At 46.3% G+C, this 15,772-nt stretch overlaps 1 protein-coding gene across 1 annotated transcript; it reads right to left on the reverse strand.

Annotated features, from left to right (window-relative positions):
- Positions 1 to 280: 280 nt before the first annotated feature.
- On the reverse strand, positions 281 to 13,470 carry SRP68 (signal recognition particle 68). The gene is made up of 16 exons (XM_051797832.1): positions 13,295 to 13,470; positions 11,943 to 12,009; positions 11,300 to 11,413; positions 10,514 to 10,709; positions 9,677 to 9,759; positions 9,336 to 9,445; positions 8,884 to 8,966; positions 8,501 to 8,641; positions 5,137 to 5,235; positions 4,758 to 4,822; positions 4,291 to 4,450; positions 3,550 to 3,644; positions 3,178 to 3,307; positions 2,685 to 2,760; positions 1,775 to 1,827; positions 281 to 1,353 (listed from the first exon to the last, which is right to left on the reverse strand). Exons 1-16 carry the CDS (start codon positions 13,440 to 13,442, stop codon positions 1,126 to 1,128), a joined length of 1,848 nt encoding a protein of 615 aa, XP_051653792.1. The 5' UTR covers positions 13,443 to 13,470; the 3' UTR covers positions 281 to 1,125.
- Positions 13,471 to 15,772: the final 2,302 nt, after the last annotated feature.

The following is a 15,772-nucleotide window of genomic DNA, read 5'->3' on the forward strand; positions in this document are numbered from 1 at the left end:
TGAAAACCCACACAGTGCTGGTGGAAACTTCCAAATACTTTATTTAGGAACAGTTCTGCTCATGTGCTGTGGGGTTTTTTCCTGTTTAAGTCACCACAATTACGAAATTATCTGCATTTTCACAGTGCCTGTCACTGTGGCACCTGGGTGCTTTATAAAAAAAGCTGTCTGGCACGACAGAGATGATTTATCACTCACAAACTTCCTGGTCTCCTGTTCCTTATCCCTCATTTCAGGTGTAACTACTGACCAAGGATGAAGAACAAAGCAACAAATGAACTCCAGAAAAAGATCATCTTGTTTTCAGGCAAGGTTTAGATCAGAGACAAAATGAACAATGAGAGACCCAACTTCCCATGAAGAGCAAGTAGCTATTTCCAAAGCCACCCATGAAGCTAGTTTCCCAGGAAAATCCATGTAGGAATAGGTTCTATACTGTATTCAGGTATTTAACAAAAGGTGTGCATGAATAAAGAAGGATGCTATTGGCCCAGAGTACAAATTCACCCACCACAGCTGGGGTAACCATTAACATTTCGTATCTGCCATCCTTATGGATAAGGAAAGAGGCTCTATTTTGTCAGTTCTGTTACATTTTTAAAAAATACAGAGACTTCTGGGATTCAAAAGGGAAGGAGAAGTAGCCCCCCTGGCTACTGTTCCATAGCCATCATGTGGGAGCCCCATCTTGCTGGTTTAGTTCTCCTGTACTTTTACCTCTGTTTCCCCATCACACCCCAATTTCTAGACCAAAATACCAAATTACAGTGTCAAATAATGGGGCAGAGGGAAGAGTCAAATTATACCTATGCCCTGGTCCATGCTAAGTAGATGTGTACTGGCCTTGAACAGGCCACTGGTCACAGAACTTCTCCAACCAAAATGGAATTTCTCTGTGCCCCAGATTATTTTCAGCTATTTATAGTGTGTGTTTGTTTCTGAATAATTGCTTGTCTTTAATACACTGGGAGAGAATGTGAGTGCACAGACATACACACAGGACACAGGAGAGAAGGTGGTAAAACTTCCTTCTGTTGGTTTCAGGTGCAGGTATTGGTGTCCTAGAACCTCTTGGAGCTTTTCCTTCAATACAGAATAAAACCTCTGTTTCTCTGGGGGTCCTGGTTAACTTTTGAATCCAAAAATGCCCTTTATATATCCTGTGAGGCCACTCTTGGCCTTCTGCTCCACCTTGTCCTCCAGAGGTGGGAAAGCAACATGATTAAGGGCCAGGTCAAAGAACAAGGGTTTGCATGGAATGGGCTGGAATCCCGGTGGGAAGTGCACGAGGTTGACTTGCTTGCTGACAAGAGAAGGATCCAGGCAGAAAGTCTCAAACCGTTCTGAGAGTGGCTGAAAGAGAAGGAGAAACACAAATTAGACACATCAAAGCTGATGGGGTCAAACAAGCAAAGAGGACTGAGCAGCAACTGAGACAGAAGAAGCCAAAGTTCCCTTGTGTGGCATCTTGAGCCCTGTCAAAGGATCTCTGGAAAACCTTCCCATGTGCAGAGAGAAAGCTAAATAAAGAAAGAGGCCACCCTAGAAGCTGCAAGCAGCTGCCCAGCTCCTGCCCAAGGAACTCCACTGTGCCAGGGACCTTCTGCACGTGCAGAAGAAAAACAAGCCTAATAAAATCTCCCAAATAAACCAGTCATGACCAAATCCCGACCAGTGTGACACTCCTTGAGTTATGAGAGTCACTCAGGTAACAGGTTAAAAGTGATGTTCCTTAAGAGCACTACTGGAATCTGCCTGAGCTCTCAGCTCTTACCTTGCCATCCTTGACCTGAGATGGAGACTCAGACTCATGAGGATCATTTGCATCTGCAAAATTGAAGAAGAAGTGGTAAGAATAACAGGTTTGACCCCAGCATAAAGTAGGATTGTCTCAGGAACCAGCTGCCTCTAAGCTCAGCTATGATCCTTGCTCTCTGTAAGACTATTTTCAGTAGAATCAACTTGCTTTCTAGACTAAGGGGAGCACAAACACTCAGCTATGGCCCACATAGCTCTGCAGTGGTGGGGAGCTGCTCCTTCCCATTGTCATGGGAATTTCCAAAAAGCAGCAGAGACTTTGAGTTAAGCACAAAGCAGGAGATGACAAGAACAGCCCCGGGGGTGTCTGTTAAAGCAATATTAAGGCAATAAGAGACCAGGCAATCCATTCCTTATCCTGAGTTTCCAGCAGCAGGCACAGCAAAAACAGCGGCCCAAGAAATCACAGAGTTCACTCAGTTCCCAAAAGCTCCACTGACCAGACTGACTCTGACAAAGGGCAGAACATCACTGCTCTCCCCAGCAGTTCTCAGTACTTCTCCCACCCAGGCAAAACTGGGATGTGTAAGGACATATTGTGTGCAGCAAAAAAAAAAAAAAATTAAACACTAAACTGTTCTGTGCAGGTTTCTAAAAAGGGTGCCCATCCCCAGGAAGGGTTTTCACATCCCTGGGCAGGGAGCAAGATGCCAAGTGTGCAGTCACTGCCTGCCTGCATTACACACAGCTAGAGGCAGCTACAACTGGGGGGGAAAATTAGTTTTCCAGAGCCTGCATGAATCAGAGTGAAGTGGAAAAACATTTGGAACTTCAGAAATGAAATAAAAGGAATGAAATAGCTGCAGGGGCATTATTCAAGATACATTAGAGCAGAGCTGTAGTATAGTCTGTAGTATATTACTCACCTAATATAGCTGCTGCTTGCAAGGAGTATTTCTCTGCATTAACTTGAGTGATCAGATCCTGAACATCAGGCAGCTCCTAGGGCATTAAAGAAAATCATTTAAGAGCCTGAAATGTGCCAGTCTAAGAGTCAGAGCAAAGTGAAAACCTGACAAAAACTAATTCCTACTGCTGATAAGCTTTCCCAGAAGATAAAAAGCTACAGTGTCATGCTTCAGGCACTACAGAAGTTGTATAGGAAAAAATGCACAGGTGAGGAAAAGTGGTAAATTGTTGTGGAGTTGTTACAGGAAGTCTGCCTCTCCTCCAAGGTGAGGGCCTGTTGAAGAGTTCCCACATCACTAGAAAGTCTCTGCTATAATGAGTACTACTCCTCTCCCTACTTAAAGATCAGTCTTGAATTGTAATGGCCTGGCACCTCATTAACAATAAATACTGGGACAGAGCTTCTTCATAAACTTCAGCTCCCTTCTACACACAGGACTGGGTTCCTACCTTCAAGCTGTTCCTATGAGCTCCAGCTCCTGACTGAACTTCCCGGGCGTATTTCAGCACCCTCTCATATAACACAAGAGCTTCACTCCACTTCTTTACCAGGACATAGGACTGGGCAATGAAGAAACACCTGCAACAGTAAAGAGTGGATTCCTGACATGTTTGTTATCCACACCTTTTGCCAACTCAAAGGACTGGTAACAGGGGATATCCTTAGGTAGCACTGGCCAGTTTCCCCTCAGCATCCAGTCTCCATTTCACAAAAGGGCAGAGGGAACTGCATCAAAGGCTTGTACAGCACACAGAGCTTTGGAGTGACAACCTTTGAGGATGTCATGTGTGCTAAAGAAAACCTGGCTGTTTCTCAGTCACCTGTAAGCTTTGTACACGAGTGTCTTCAATCCAATCTCTTTTTGGAAGTTCTTGTCCTCCTCTAGGCCAGGAAGTTGCGTCAGTTCCACAAGGTTCTGTGCAAAGGAGAGTCAGAATAACAAATGCAGGCACTGTTTTCCTCTGGAATCTGCTGCAGTAGGAGAAAGCTGCCCCTTCTGACAAGTCAACAGTACACTCCCATGGAAATACTTTCCATCCAGTTTTCTAATTATCAGTTTTCTCACCTTGTGAAGACTCTCATTGAAACTTGTGCAAGTTGCCCTCAGGACAGATTTCCTGACACAAACAGGAATTAGGACAAAGACTCCTTAGATTTCACATGAACTAATTCTTTCATAAGGCATTTCCCTTTCCCATTCACAACTGCTTCAGCCACAGGCTCCCACAGTTAATAGAAAAATGATGGGAGAAACTGAAAAACTGCTTATGAAGAACAAGTATTTTTAGCTGCTACTTTCCCTGGCCAGCAGAAATTAAGGCAGCTCTGAGGGTGCTGCATAAAAGAGTCAGAAAGACTATTTTAAAACTGTGTTAATGTGCCCAACCAAGGACATCCATTCCAGCAGCACGTTCTGCTCACAACTAGAAAGGGTTTTTTGTGTTTCATGTAAACGTTGAACATCTCCAAGGTACCTGCAGGTACTTCAGACTTCACAGGCAGTTCAACTGCACTGGTGTATATTCCCCATTAGGTTTTTGTGCCAAAGGACAAAGAATTACCTGCAGAATGATGTCGTAGAGGCGGATGAGGTCCTGTGGCCGGGGCGTGCGCTTGCCGTCCTCGTCCGAGCGCTGCTGCTGCAGCAGGGCCTTCTGCAGGGACTTGGCCATGCTCTCGTTGCGCTTGATGGCCGTGGAGAGCTTGATGTAGGTCAGGTAACTACCAAGAAAACAGAGAAAATACCATCAGAGACTTACTCAAACAGTACTCTTTGTTCCGAAAAACGCCTTCCTCCCCCAGTCTGAGCTGGTGCTAGTGGGGGAAAAACACAGGGAAGGTCAACTTGAGAGTCTTGAGGGAAATGTTTTCGAAGCTGCACGGATCAGATCCTTATCTGTACAGTCATCCTTCGAGATGAGAGAGGCCCAGAACAAAATCCCCATAAAACAAAAATCAAACAAAAGTAAAATCCTGACATAAGAACACGACTGTTTCACGCCAGCACACAGCAACGTTTGCCTATTACCTGTGTAAGTACTGGATGTTGGACACCTTCCCAGAATCATTTTCCAGAGAGTGCTCTCGCTGTTTCTGTGGACAGTGGAGACAAAACACTGTATGATTTACTTAAAACTGGCAGACAAGGGAAGAAAAATACAGAAGCAACTCAAGGTTTGGGTAAACCATAGAAGCTGTAACAGATTTTCAGGCAAAAGAGAGAGGGCTTCTACACTGCTATTTCCTCAGTCCAGTTCTGAAGAGAATAAGTTCAAAGGTAACTCTTATGCAGCTCCTTATTAAAGAAACCTCAACCCTTTTTTACTGTTAAGCAAGTTTAACACTAACAAATCAGCCCCAAAGAAATACTGTGTTGTTGGGAACAGAAGCTGATGTTTGCTGCTTACCTGGTCTGGTTTCAGTTCTTCCCGGACTGCCTGAATGGCATCTCTGCACTCACTGAGTAAAGACTCAAACAAACGTTCCTTTGTCTCCTCATTTTCTGCCTAAGAGCAAAGGAGATTCAAGACAGCTTAGAAATTAGAAATTTTTGTACGATGCACCAATTAACTGGGGAGAGTAAACAAAGCTTTTCCCAAAGTATGGCTTTAACATTCATGGGTATTTAGAACTCCAACCTGTGCCTGTCTGCAACACATTCCTGGGAGCAAACTGCCAGAAACCATGGGGAATGTGGTCAGTGCTGAGGATTCAGCAGCACTGAAGGCCTAGCACACACAGCTCATGGCCTCATCCCTGCACCAGCTACCTTCCTTCCCAGCAACTCCCTTCCCTTCCTGGATGGCACCTGCACTGCTCCCAGAGCAGCTGAGGCCAGACTGCACTGTGGGAAAGGCCCAGCAACTGAGGAGCTGAGCAGCACCAAACTGGCAAACTACCAATGCAGACAGCTCTTGTTATGCTGATTTAATTTTTCTCATGTGGTAAGAACATGTAGATGATTATCTTTTCTCCACTCCCACTCTAGCAATGCTCACTGTGGCAACAACTTGCTGGTTTGACGCATTTTTTACAGTAACCCTGTACTTTAGCAGCAGGAGTGACCGAGTGCTTTTCTGCTGTCGCCACAGGTTTTGTCAAAAAAGTGAAGCAGCTTTTGGCCTTCTGCCCCAACACTAGAACTTGAAAACAACTTTTAAAAAGCAAGTTGAAGCCTGATCTCTGCCTAATTTACTGGCATATCATGTACCTAATTAAACAAGCTCCCAAACTCGACTTCATTCGGTAACCAGGTGGGGACTGCAAGACTTACTGATACAGTAAAACTGCCCAAAAACAAACCTCAACCTTAGTAACTGAAGAAGATTAAAGAGTACCAGCACTGTGTTATACCACTTCCAAGTAGCAGCATAAAATGAGCAACAAATTTGTTGCAACAAATTTGCAATTGTCCAAATGAATAAAAAACTGTCTAAAAACAGGCTCACTTGTTTATCTTCCACAGAGCTCTACAGTCTCTGCCTCTCCACTTCCCACATTTGCAAACCCAATAAGGAATGTTATTTTTACTCCCCCACAAACCCTCAGGTATCCCGAGATGAAGGCGGTTTTTTTGGGTTTGGTTTTTTTTTGCTTTTAATTTAAGATTTGCTGCAAGAATTTTTTTAAGGTGGGACTGACTCCTGAGAATAACCAGAGACGAGTCTGACTGCATTCTCAACCTCACCCAGAGCAGCACAGCAATTTCACTGTATGCACAGAAATGAAAACACACGGCCAGATCATCACTCAGGCACAAACAGGGAAAGGGCTGGGCCCTGCCATGAAACAAAGGCTTTCCTTTAGAAGCAAAAACTCCTTGAGCTGATGATTCTATGCATAAATGCACATATGTTCTGATTTGGGAGAGAGCAGATCACAAAACTGTGCTCTTGAATCACAGCTGGTGATTCAAGTGCCCTGACAGAACAGCACAGGTTCATCTTAAAGGCATCACAGGAACTGATCCCACTGAACCCACTTCCAGAAGTGCTCAATCCTCCTTTTAAATTTGTTCTAAACCACTGTGTAACACCTCTGACAGTTATTTTTTGCTGCAGTCCAGAGATGAGCACAGAATCCTTGAGGCAATGCCAGTTAGGAGCACACTCCTGTCATGCTGCCCTGCACCCTTCTCACTTCTACCTGGTTACAGCCAATGGGCCCTCGAAGTCACACCTTCAAACCCACAAAAGGGCTGCCATAAGCAACTTTAAATTTCAATTTGTATTTCAGTTTGGCTTATTTGTTCTGTTTCTCCCATTACCAATAGGATATTGAAGGCAACGGTGTAATTGTGCTGAGAAAAACTTCATTTTTATACACAACAGATTGGTTTTACTTCTAATTAAACCTTGCAGAGTACTGATGTTATGTCAGGGTTTTAACTCAGTCAAGATGAGCAGAAAGGTGCCAAAGATCCCAGGAACCACAATGCATTCAGCTAAAGATGGACTGCCTGTCACAACTACAGAACTGCTTCCAAGTTTTAGCCCTCTGGAAATATAAACACTGCTGCTGCATGCTCAGCTCTCACCAGAACTGATTCTGAACCACAAAACTCCCCTGTTTAGTCAGAGCTCCCAAGGAACACAAAGCAAGATGAAAACCAATTCAGCCCACTGTTCTGCCCCTGCTTTAGAGGGCAACTACACTGAAAAAGCCCAACTGTCAGCCTGGCAGGATGGAAATTAAAGGAAGGAACTCTGAGCTGCACTTCCACCTGCTGGCCATGTGTATGTGCTTCCTAAAAACAAACACATTCAGCACCCTTCAATTCATAATATTTTGACAAGAGTGGGTAACACTCATGTTTCCTACCCAGCCACATCCTGTTTATCCTACTCACACTCCTCTTAACACTATCCCCTGTTCCTGCCTTACCCCTTTGTAGGGTTTTCATTTTACCATTTTTATTTATCATCATTATTCTCCTCGTGACAAAAGGTTTTTTATGCTGCAACAAACCCATCTTTAGCCATAATAGTTGTTACTGAAGATTCTTTCACTGCCTTTTCAAACTGCAAGTGGGTATGCAGCCACTGAAAAGCAGGATACACCATCTGGTCACCATTTCCAAGGAAAAAGCCACATGTGAAAAACTTGACTATGATATTAAAGACCTGCATAGTATGTGCCACTACAAGTTTCAGTGAGCTGGACTTCAATGATCCTTGTGGGTCCCTTCTAACTCAGGGTATTCTATGATTCTATGAAGTGTTTCAGAACCACTGTATGAGATTGATTCATATCCTCACATTTATTAATCCTCTTCCTGCTTTTGAGGATTTCCATAAGTCAGTAAGAGAATGGAATAAAACTCATAGCACTTGCTTCACGTGGCAAATTGCTTTCTGTTGCTGAAAATAATGTGGTTAATATGTATCCTTTTTCTTTCAGCTGCCCTGAAATTGGAGCATTTGAGCAAGATGCTTAAAGAAATTAAAACTAATTCAAAATCAGTTGCTCTTAAAAATGCTCTTCACTCCCAAGTGACAAACTAATAATGGCCATCATCCTGCTGCTGAAAGGCAGCACAGTGTTTCAAAGAGCAGGAATACTCAGAACAGACCTCCCAGACTACCACTTAGCAGACTGTGAGAGTTATCCCAAATGCCACTTCAGCTTTGGGTTACAGTCAGTATTCCCACTTGTACTTTTAGCCTTCCAACCCCAACCCTGAAAAAAATAGATTATTCCAAAGCTTTTAGTCCAGGTATCAGGCACTGCTCTGAAGGAAGGAGGATGGTCAGAAGGCCAGTGCTGGGTTACCTGAGCGATCGCTGCCTCGTTGTCAGCCAGGCCCAGCAGGAAGATCCTCACTTTGTCTATTTTCACTGGAACAGTTCTCCCTCTCCACTCCACCTCGCTCATCGTGGCTGCCTGCTTTGCTCGAGTCTGGGTGATCAGAGCCTGCACAGAACAGACTCACATTATGAGTTTGAACTTAAAGGGATCCAAAACTTCTTAAATTCACATTACATTTAACTATTTTGAAATCAAAGGGTTTTTTGGGAAAGTGTGGCTTCCCACAGAGCCCAGGCTTGCTTGCCCACTTCTGTTGTATTCTGGCTCTTGAATGGTTTGCTGCAGCAATATTCATGCTGAACAGAGTCTCAATGAATGCTTCAAGTTGAAGTGTGCAAATAAGTTACCTCCAGTTTTTCTGCAAGAAGACCTTCAGTGCCACCAGACCTCAGTCTCATCTGCATCAACTCATTCATGGCAGATTGGTCACCTGAGAGAATCCACAAATCCAGATCACATTTCCATTCCACTTCAAAAACTATTTTCATATACAACAGTTAATCAATAGATTTTATACTGGCAGTCTGGGAACAAAGGAGAGAAACTTGCAATTTCATTCTGACTTCATAGGCAAACCACCACAAACTGTTATTTTGTGTTTCTACACAAAACCACAGGTGCTGTTGCAAAATGAGTCTATTTCTCCACTGCTGAACTGTCCCAGAACGCGTTCAGAATTTGCCCAAAATATTACAGCTTTGCTGCAATGTCACTTAGAGCAGTATTTAACTAAATCAACATCCCTTTCATGTGAGCAAGCCTTGCTCTTTGCTGGAGACCAGGCACCCCCTTCCCTTACCAATGTTATAGGCACAGTAGCGGATGTTGGGCGAGATCTCTTCCACACGCTGGTTATACAGCACAGCTTGTTCTTCTGTGAAAGCATTGGCCAGTTTTTCATAAATGGTCCTACAGCAAAGAACAAATATTAACTGCTGCAGTATGTGCCCTTTGTGGGTGTTATCCCAAGGGAGGAGTTTGTGTCTCTGCTCCAGAGGATGCTATTTCTTCATAGCACCTCCTGGTTAAGTGCACAGTTAACTAAACAACTCAGAGTTGCTGTACATACTGTACATACATACTTAGCCTACTGGTTCAATGCTATTTACTAAACGAAGCTGGTGAAGTGGTGGAACTCACTTGCATTTGTTGAAAGCCTCCATTGCTGCCTTCCACTCCTGGTGCTCGAAGCGAAGCATCCCGGTGAGGTAAGCCATGTACGCCTGCAGACAGAGCAGGGGCAAGGGAATTCACCCAAGATCCATGGCCTGATTACTACAACCTTTAGTACAAGGCTGCTGCGACACCTGCAGTGAGTGACTGAGCCCTGCCCTTTTTGTTTGGTCTTCCCACAGAAGGCAACTGATCTGGATGACAGGTTACCACCTACCTACCTTTTCTTCTTTAACTGAGACATTTCTAAGTTTCAGTTTTCTAAGTTTTTTCACTGCTACATTTCTTAGGAATCAAAGAATCATGGAATGGAATCACAGAAATGATTGCTGGAAGAGATCCTTAAGATCATCTAGCTCCAACCCCCCTGCCATGGACAGGGACACCTTCCACTAGACAGGGCTGCTCAGAGATGAAAGCAAAGATGTTTCTTGCTTGTTATGCAATCAACATGACCCGCTGATGTCACAAAACATTTTTTTTCCAGCAATATGCTATAAAATGGAAGTTTAAGTAACTGAGCATGGTACTAAATCCCCTTGTTCAAAGAGACCAGTGTCCCAACACAGTTGCTTTCTAATTTCCAGGAACTGAAGCTCCAGATCTTGTGTTCTAGGTGGCTATCTCAGGGCATTTAACAAAGATAACTCAACAGATAAGCACGGTTTCTCGGGCTGTGTTGCATCGCTTTAGTCTCCCTCAACCATTTTTACTTTTCTTGATTATCCATTGCTAGACAGTTCTTATCTCTTCACCCCAAATCCAAAGGCTGCTGTAAAACAAGATCAGAGGACCAGTGGTTACCTGTGCTTCCAGCTTTGTCTTGGCATCCACCCTGTTGCTCTCACAGAGCCTCTCCAGCTCCTCGGCGTGTTTCACAGCTTTGCGCAGCCGCGACAGCAGGTGGAAGCGTTTGCGGGGCTCCGTGTTGGCCTCCTGCTTCAGCTGCATGGCATAGCTCCAGGCCCTCTCTGCATCCATCAGGATCAACAGCAAATACCTGCAGGGCACAGGGGGATTAATGAGGAAATAATGGCATCCAAATGAGAATTACATCACCATCAGTTCCTCGCCACGGGATCTGCAAAGCTTGGTAACGGAAGTTCAGCTTGATCGTGTTTCGTGCTTGATCAGCTTGAATGTTTCTTAACATTTACAAAGTCATATCATTCCTAACTGCTTTCTGCTGTGTTTCTCACTCAGAAATGCAATTATCCCACTGAGGAAGAGAATTTGCAACTATTCTATAGCACCATAGACATTGAAAAGACGAAGAATTTATCATTTTGGGTTGTTCTTCAAATGGGTTCAATATGTTCTTAACAACTCAGGTGAATGCAGCACAACGTGTTCTTTTCCCACAGAAAAAGAGGAGACAGCAGATGTTTCAAGTGTTCCTTTTCGTTCCTGACATAAAAAGATGGGAGATGAGCCCAAAATCCTGGCTTTTATCTTTTATTAATATCAACAACACACACCTCTGAAAAGAAACGCTTCTGAGCATATTGTATAGAACTCTTCCACCACATCCACATGAAATTATTGAAGTGAAACTCACTAATAAACTGAGTGTTCAATTCCATGCTGTACCTGTTGTCTGAGAGAATCTCCTCAGTTACTTTCTTCCCAGTGAACTTGTGCCTGTTGCCCATCTTGAAGTTGAGAGTTTTTCGGAGCCTCCGTAGCCTGCGGGAGCAATAACCCCTAAAAAAAAAGACAACCACAGTCAGTTTGGCCAAAGAACAACTTTTCTTCTGCTTACTGCTTTATCCAAACAGGGAAAAAAGGACTAAAGGCTGTGCCAGGCCATGTTTAACAACTAAGAACTCCATGTCTGACATATGGTAAGAGGTAGTTTAGACACTGCCTGCAAAACAGCAGTTAATAGAAAATAAGAAAGGTAAGAAGACATATAATAATCCCTGATCTTGAAAAACCAGAATGATGTTCTCATTACAGATTGGTTTATGTGTGTTTATTGAATACTGACATCACACAGGTGTTAACAAACAAGCTCTTCAGGGCAATGGAGAAAAAAGAGCCTGTGTGAACCCTCCTGAATGGCACAGCCACAGAATGTTGCAGCGAACAGAGATCAGCACACATCGACCAGCTCACATGGAACAACCTGCCAGGGCTATTTACTTGGCAGATGGGTTTTGTTGCCTGCTACAAGGACTTTAGTTTTTAAATTAAGAGAAGCCAAGCCACAGGAGGAAATCCCAGTACTAACCTGTACCTCTGGAAGTCCCCATGTCTCAAACCGTGCTGCTGCTGTGACTCCTTCACGATCTGCAGGACTGCGGTTCATGTTAAGGCACGTGGACAGCACAGTCTGTCACCAGCCCCTTGTTCCACCCCAAAATAACAGAAGGGAACTCTGTATATCCCATTAAACAAACATGCTGTGAACAGAGGGGCACTCCAAAACCTCCTAAAAACACACAGCTGAGGGAACTGATGGTTCTAAAGCACCTCATGACTCCACTGCTCACTTCAGAGCTCATGAACATCAGCAAGGCCAGGTGTTAAAAAACACTCAAAACCAGACTGTACAACAACCCCTTGAAAAGAAACACTAATACTATACCTAAAGAAATCACCAGATATTTAAAGTTTAAAGTGTCAATGTCTATCAAAGTGTTTTCTTGTAACTACACCTAAAATTAAGTCTCTCAAGTATTAAGAACCCGCACCAATAGTTAACTACAATGAGTTATTTCATAGTTGTGGAACAAACAATTCAAATTGCAACATCTCAACACAGCGCTTCTCATCCTTGCTGTCTACCCAAGATTTTTTTCAGACTCTCTTTTATCCTGTGCAGTTACTTGCTGAATTCATAACCCCTGTATTATGCACTTTTTCATTGATTTAGATATTCCTAACGTTAGCAGGGCAATTGCCATGTCTGCATCTTACTCCACAGTTACTGACTACACACCACCTGCCATATGCCACGTGGAAAACTGCCACCTCATTTCACCTGAGTTTTTCTCTGACCCAGAAGATAAATAAACCCCAGCTCTCCCACAGCTGTGCAGCTGGACTAGTTTCACATCTAAAGTTTCACGTACAAAAACCTCCACGAGCTTTACAGGCCACATCAGATTTTGGAAGCACTAAACCCACAAGAGGCGGTTTGCCACCTCAACGCACCTGTTAAGATTTTTTTATCCATTATTGCTTTAAGCTTTAATATTACAACCAGCAGCTCAGAGGTGACCTGCTCCTATCTAAAGCACACAACCCAGCACAGAGCTCCGCCGTGGGGGCTGGCTCCAGCTGCCACGCGGTTCGGAAGGAGAAGCCGCACAGGCAGAGCACAAATCCACACCTCAGGAATGCCGGGCTGGGCCGTTTTACACAAACCAACCCCTCACGCGGGGCCGGGCCAACACCGCCCCCTCCTCCGCGGTGCCCCCGCACGGGGCCCGACCCGGGGAGTCCCCGCCGCCCCCGTCCCTGCCCGCGGGGCCGCATCCTCCGGGCCCCGCGATCCCCGCGCTGCCGCCACGTCCCCCCGCCGCCCATGGGGCCGGGCCTGCCACGTTCCCCCCCGCCCTCCGCCGCGGCGCAGGATGCTCTCCAGGCCCAGGCTGTCGCCGAGGCCGCCGGGCTGCGGCGCGGCGGGCCGCTCGTTCTCCTTGTTGTCCTTGCCGTCCCTGCCGTCCCGGTTCTCCTCCGCCCCGGCCCCGCGGCCGCCGCCGCCGCCCTGACGCTCCGCCGCCATCTTGCGCCAGCGCCGCGGTGCATCACGGGCCGGGCAGCGGCGCGAGGGGCCGCGCGGGGGCCGCCGGGAACGGGGAGGACCGGCCGGGGGGATCGGGGGGGATCGGGGGCACTCCCGGCGCTGGGGCTCACCCTGCGTTTGGTACATCCACCCTCGGCCCTCCTGCCCTCGTCCCGCTCAGTCACACCCAGTCTGAGCCCCCCAGCCCAGTCAAACTCCTCTGCCCCAGGGTCACCCCCAGCAGGGCTGACCCCAAATCAGCCCCCAGGGTCACATCCTTAACCCTGTCCCACTCACATACCCTGGTATTGACCCTCAAATTAGCTCCCAGGGTCACATCCTTAACCCTGTCCCACTCACACACCCTGGTACTAATTCCCAAATCATCCCCCAGGGGTCACATCCTTAACCCTGTCCCATTCACATACCCTGGTACTGACCCCCAAATTAGCTCCCAGGGTCACATCCTTAACCCTTTCCCACTCACACACCCTGGTATTGACCCCCAAATCAGCCCCCAGGGTCACCCCCCCAACCCTGTCCCACTCACCCCAAAGAAGATCCACATCAGCCCCCAAAATCTCCCCCCTCCCACTGCCTTTGCCCCCCTTGGGCTGTGTACCTGGTTAAAGAGACTCTGTGTTGTTACTTCAAAGCCCCAAACACACCCAAATCCAGCAGCACTTCCGTGGAGCTATTTAAAGGTATCAAAATGGATTTGCGCCCGCTACCTGGGAGAAGCGCTTAAAACCAGGTCCTCTTGCACATGGGTTTTAAATATTTGAACCAAGCTTGGAGATAACTCGTTAGGGACAAACCCCAAACTGTTCTGAGTACCTGGTGATAAATATTTACACAAACATAGTGGTTATAATAGTGACTGGTACACACTGCTCTCAGAGCTGCTCTCATCAGGCCCAGACCTATCTTTGCCAGCCTGGGCTCTGCCTGCCTGGCTGCTCTTTGCTGCTGCCACACTACAGCAAGCAGCAATTTTGGCTCCTCTCCCCTTCCAAGAGCTCAGCTGTGATCTCTTATCCCTGGTTCCAAAGTTCTCCTTTCTTCTCATGGACAGGAAACTCAAAGGGAAAAAATAAAACAAAAAATCAACCGTGTCCTCAAGCTGCAGCAATCCTCTTAAACTGTGTCTGTCTGCTCCAGGTTCCCAACACATCTCCCAGGAATCCATTCCCTCTCTAAACCAAACTGTGCTCCAGGATGATGCTGAACTAAGCAGACATGGCAATTAAAGCCTGTTCTACAAACAACTGCTCCTCTCTGTGGTTCAGACAGACTGATAAAGGCAGCACCCACCTTCAGGTGCCCCACATGAATCTCAACCCCCAAGGGACCCACTCCAATGCCAGAGCAGCCATCAGGTGTGGCACGGGCACATTTCTTTCTCATACACTGACACAAAACTTTGCTGCTCCTCTGGAGCCTGTAAATGGAAGGATAAAGCTGCCAACCACTGGCTCGATGTGTAGATTCCTGCTGCAGGGCAGAGGGAGAGGAGGACCACACAAACCTGCAGCACTGCATCAAGCAGAGCCTTGGTGAGAGCCTTGCAGCAGGGCTGAGCTGCCTTTGGTGTCACAGGGATAAATCCAGTGAGGGTTACCAGCTCCAAACACTCACACCATGCACAGACCCTCCCCGTGCTGCCTGCCCCTGCAGTCTGTGAGGGCTGGTAGCCTTATAATGTGACTTTTCCTTTTGGGGGTTTGGAGGCCAGATCCCCATGCTGCTGCACCCCTGCCCAAATAACCCATCTATGTCTCAGGCCAAGAACTTATTTTGCAGTTTTTGGATGAGGGATTCTGTTACTAAACTTTGTGTACAGAGCTGCAGGTTGTGAGTTGTGCTGGTGTTCAGGAAGAAACTGGGTATTTTCCTTGGTTGTTTTTTTTTTTAATAATCTCACCCTGCAGCACGAGGGTGGACCTGGCCTATCTGAGAGCTGACCACAGCTCAAGGGAAACCAAAGACACCACCAGTGTCATCACCCAAATGCCAGTGCCCTGCAGTGGGTATCTGAGGACACAGGGCAGATCCCATGGGGGGAAACCTCTCTGGAACTAGGGCAATTTCCCAAGGGTAAAAACTCCCTGGGGCTGGGCTTTCCCCACGAGCTGGCCCTGCAACCTCCATGGTCATGGCTGGGGATGTGGCTCAGCCCTTGTTGAGGCCAGGAGTGATTCCCTGAGGGGAATGTGGCCAGTCTGGGATCAGGAGAGGGAGGGAGAGCTACACCCTGTGTCTCAGCACCTCCTTGAACCCTGTGGGATGGCCAGTTTCCCGCTGTGCTGCTCCTAATTGCCTGCAAGATA

Source organism: Manacus candei, unplaced genomic scaffold, assembly GCF_025592945.1.
Source record: "Manacus candei isolate 608988 ecotype Guabito, Panama unplaced genomic scaffold, ASM2559294v1 h1tg000047l, whole genome shotgun sequence".
Classification (NCBI taxonomy): Eukaryota; Metazoa; Chordata; class Aves; order Passeriformes; family Pipridae; genus Manacus; species Manacus candei.

Excerpts from the sequence above, each read along its gene's own strand:
- SRP68 (XM_051797832.1), bottom strand. The coding sequence starts at position 13,442 with ATGGCGGCGGAGCGTCAGGGCGGCGGCGGCGGCCGCGGGGCCGGGGCG. Across the intron at positions 4,823-5,136 it reads AAGAACTGAAACCAGACCAG|AAACAGCGAGAGCACTCTCT; the intron begins GTAAGCAGCAAA and ends CACTGTCCACAG. Across the intron at positions 1,354-1,774 it reads CTCAGGTCAAGGATGGCAAG|CCACTCTCAGAACGGTTTGA; the intron begins GTAAGAGCTGAG and ends CTTCTCTTTCAG.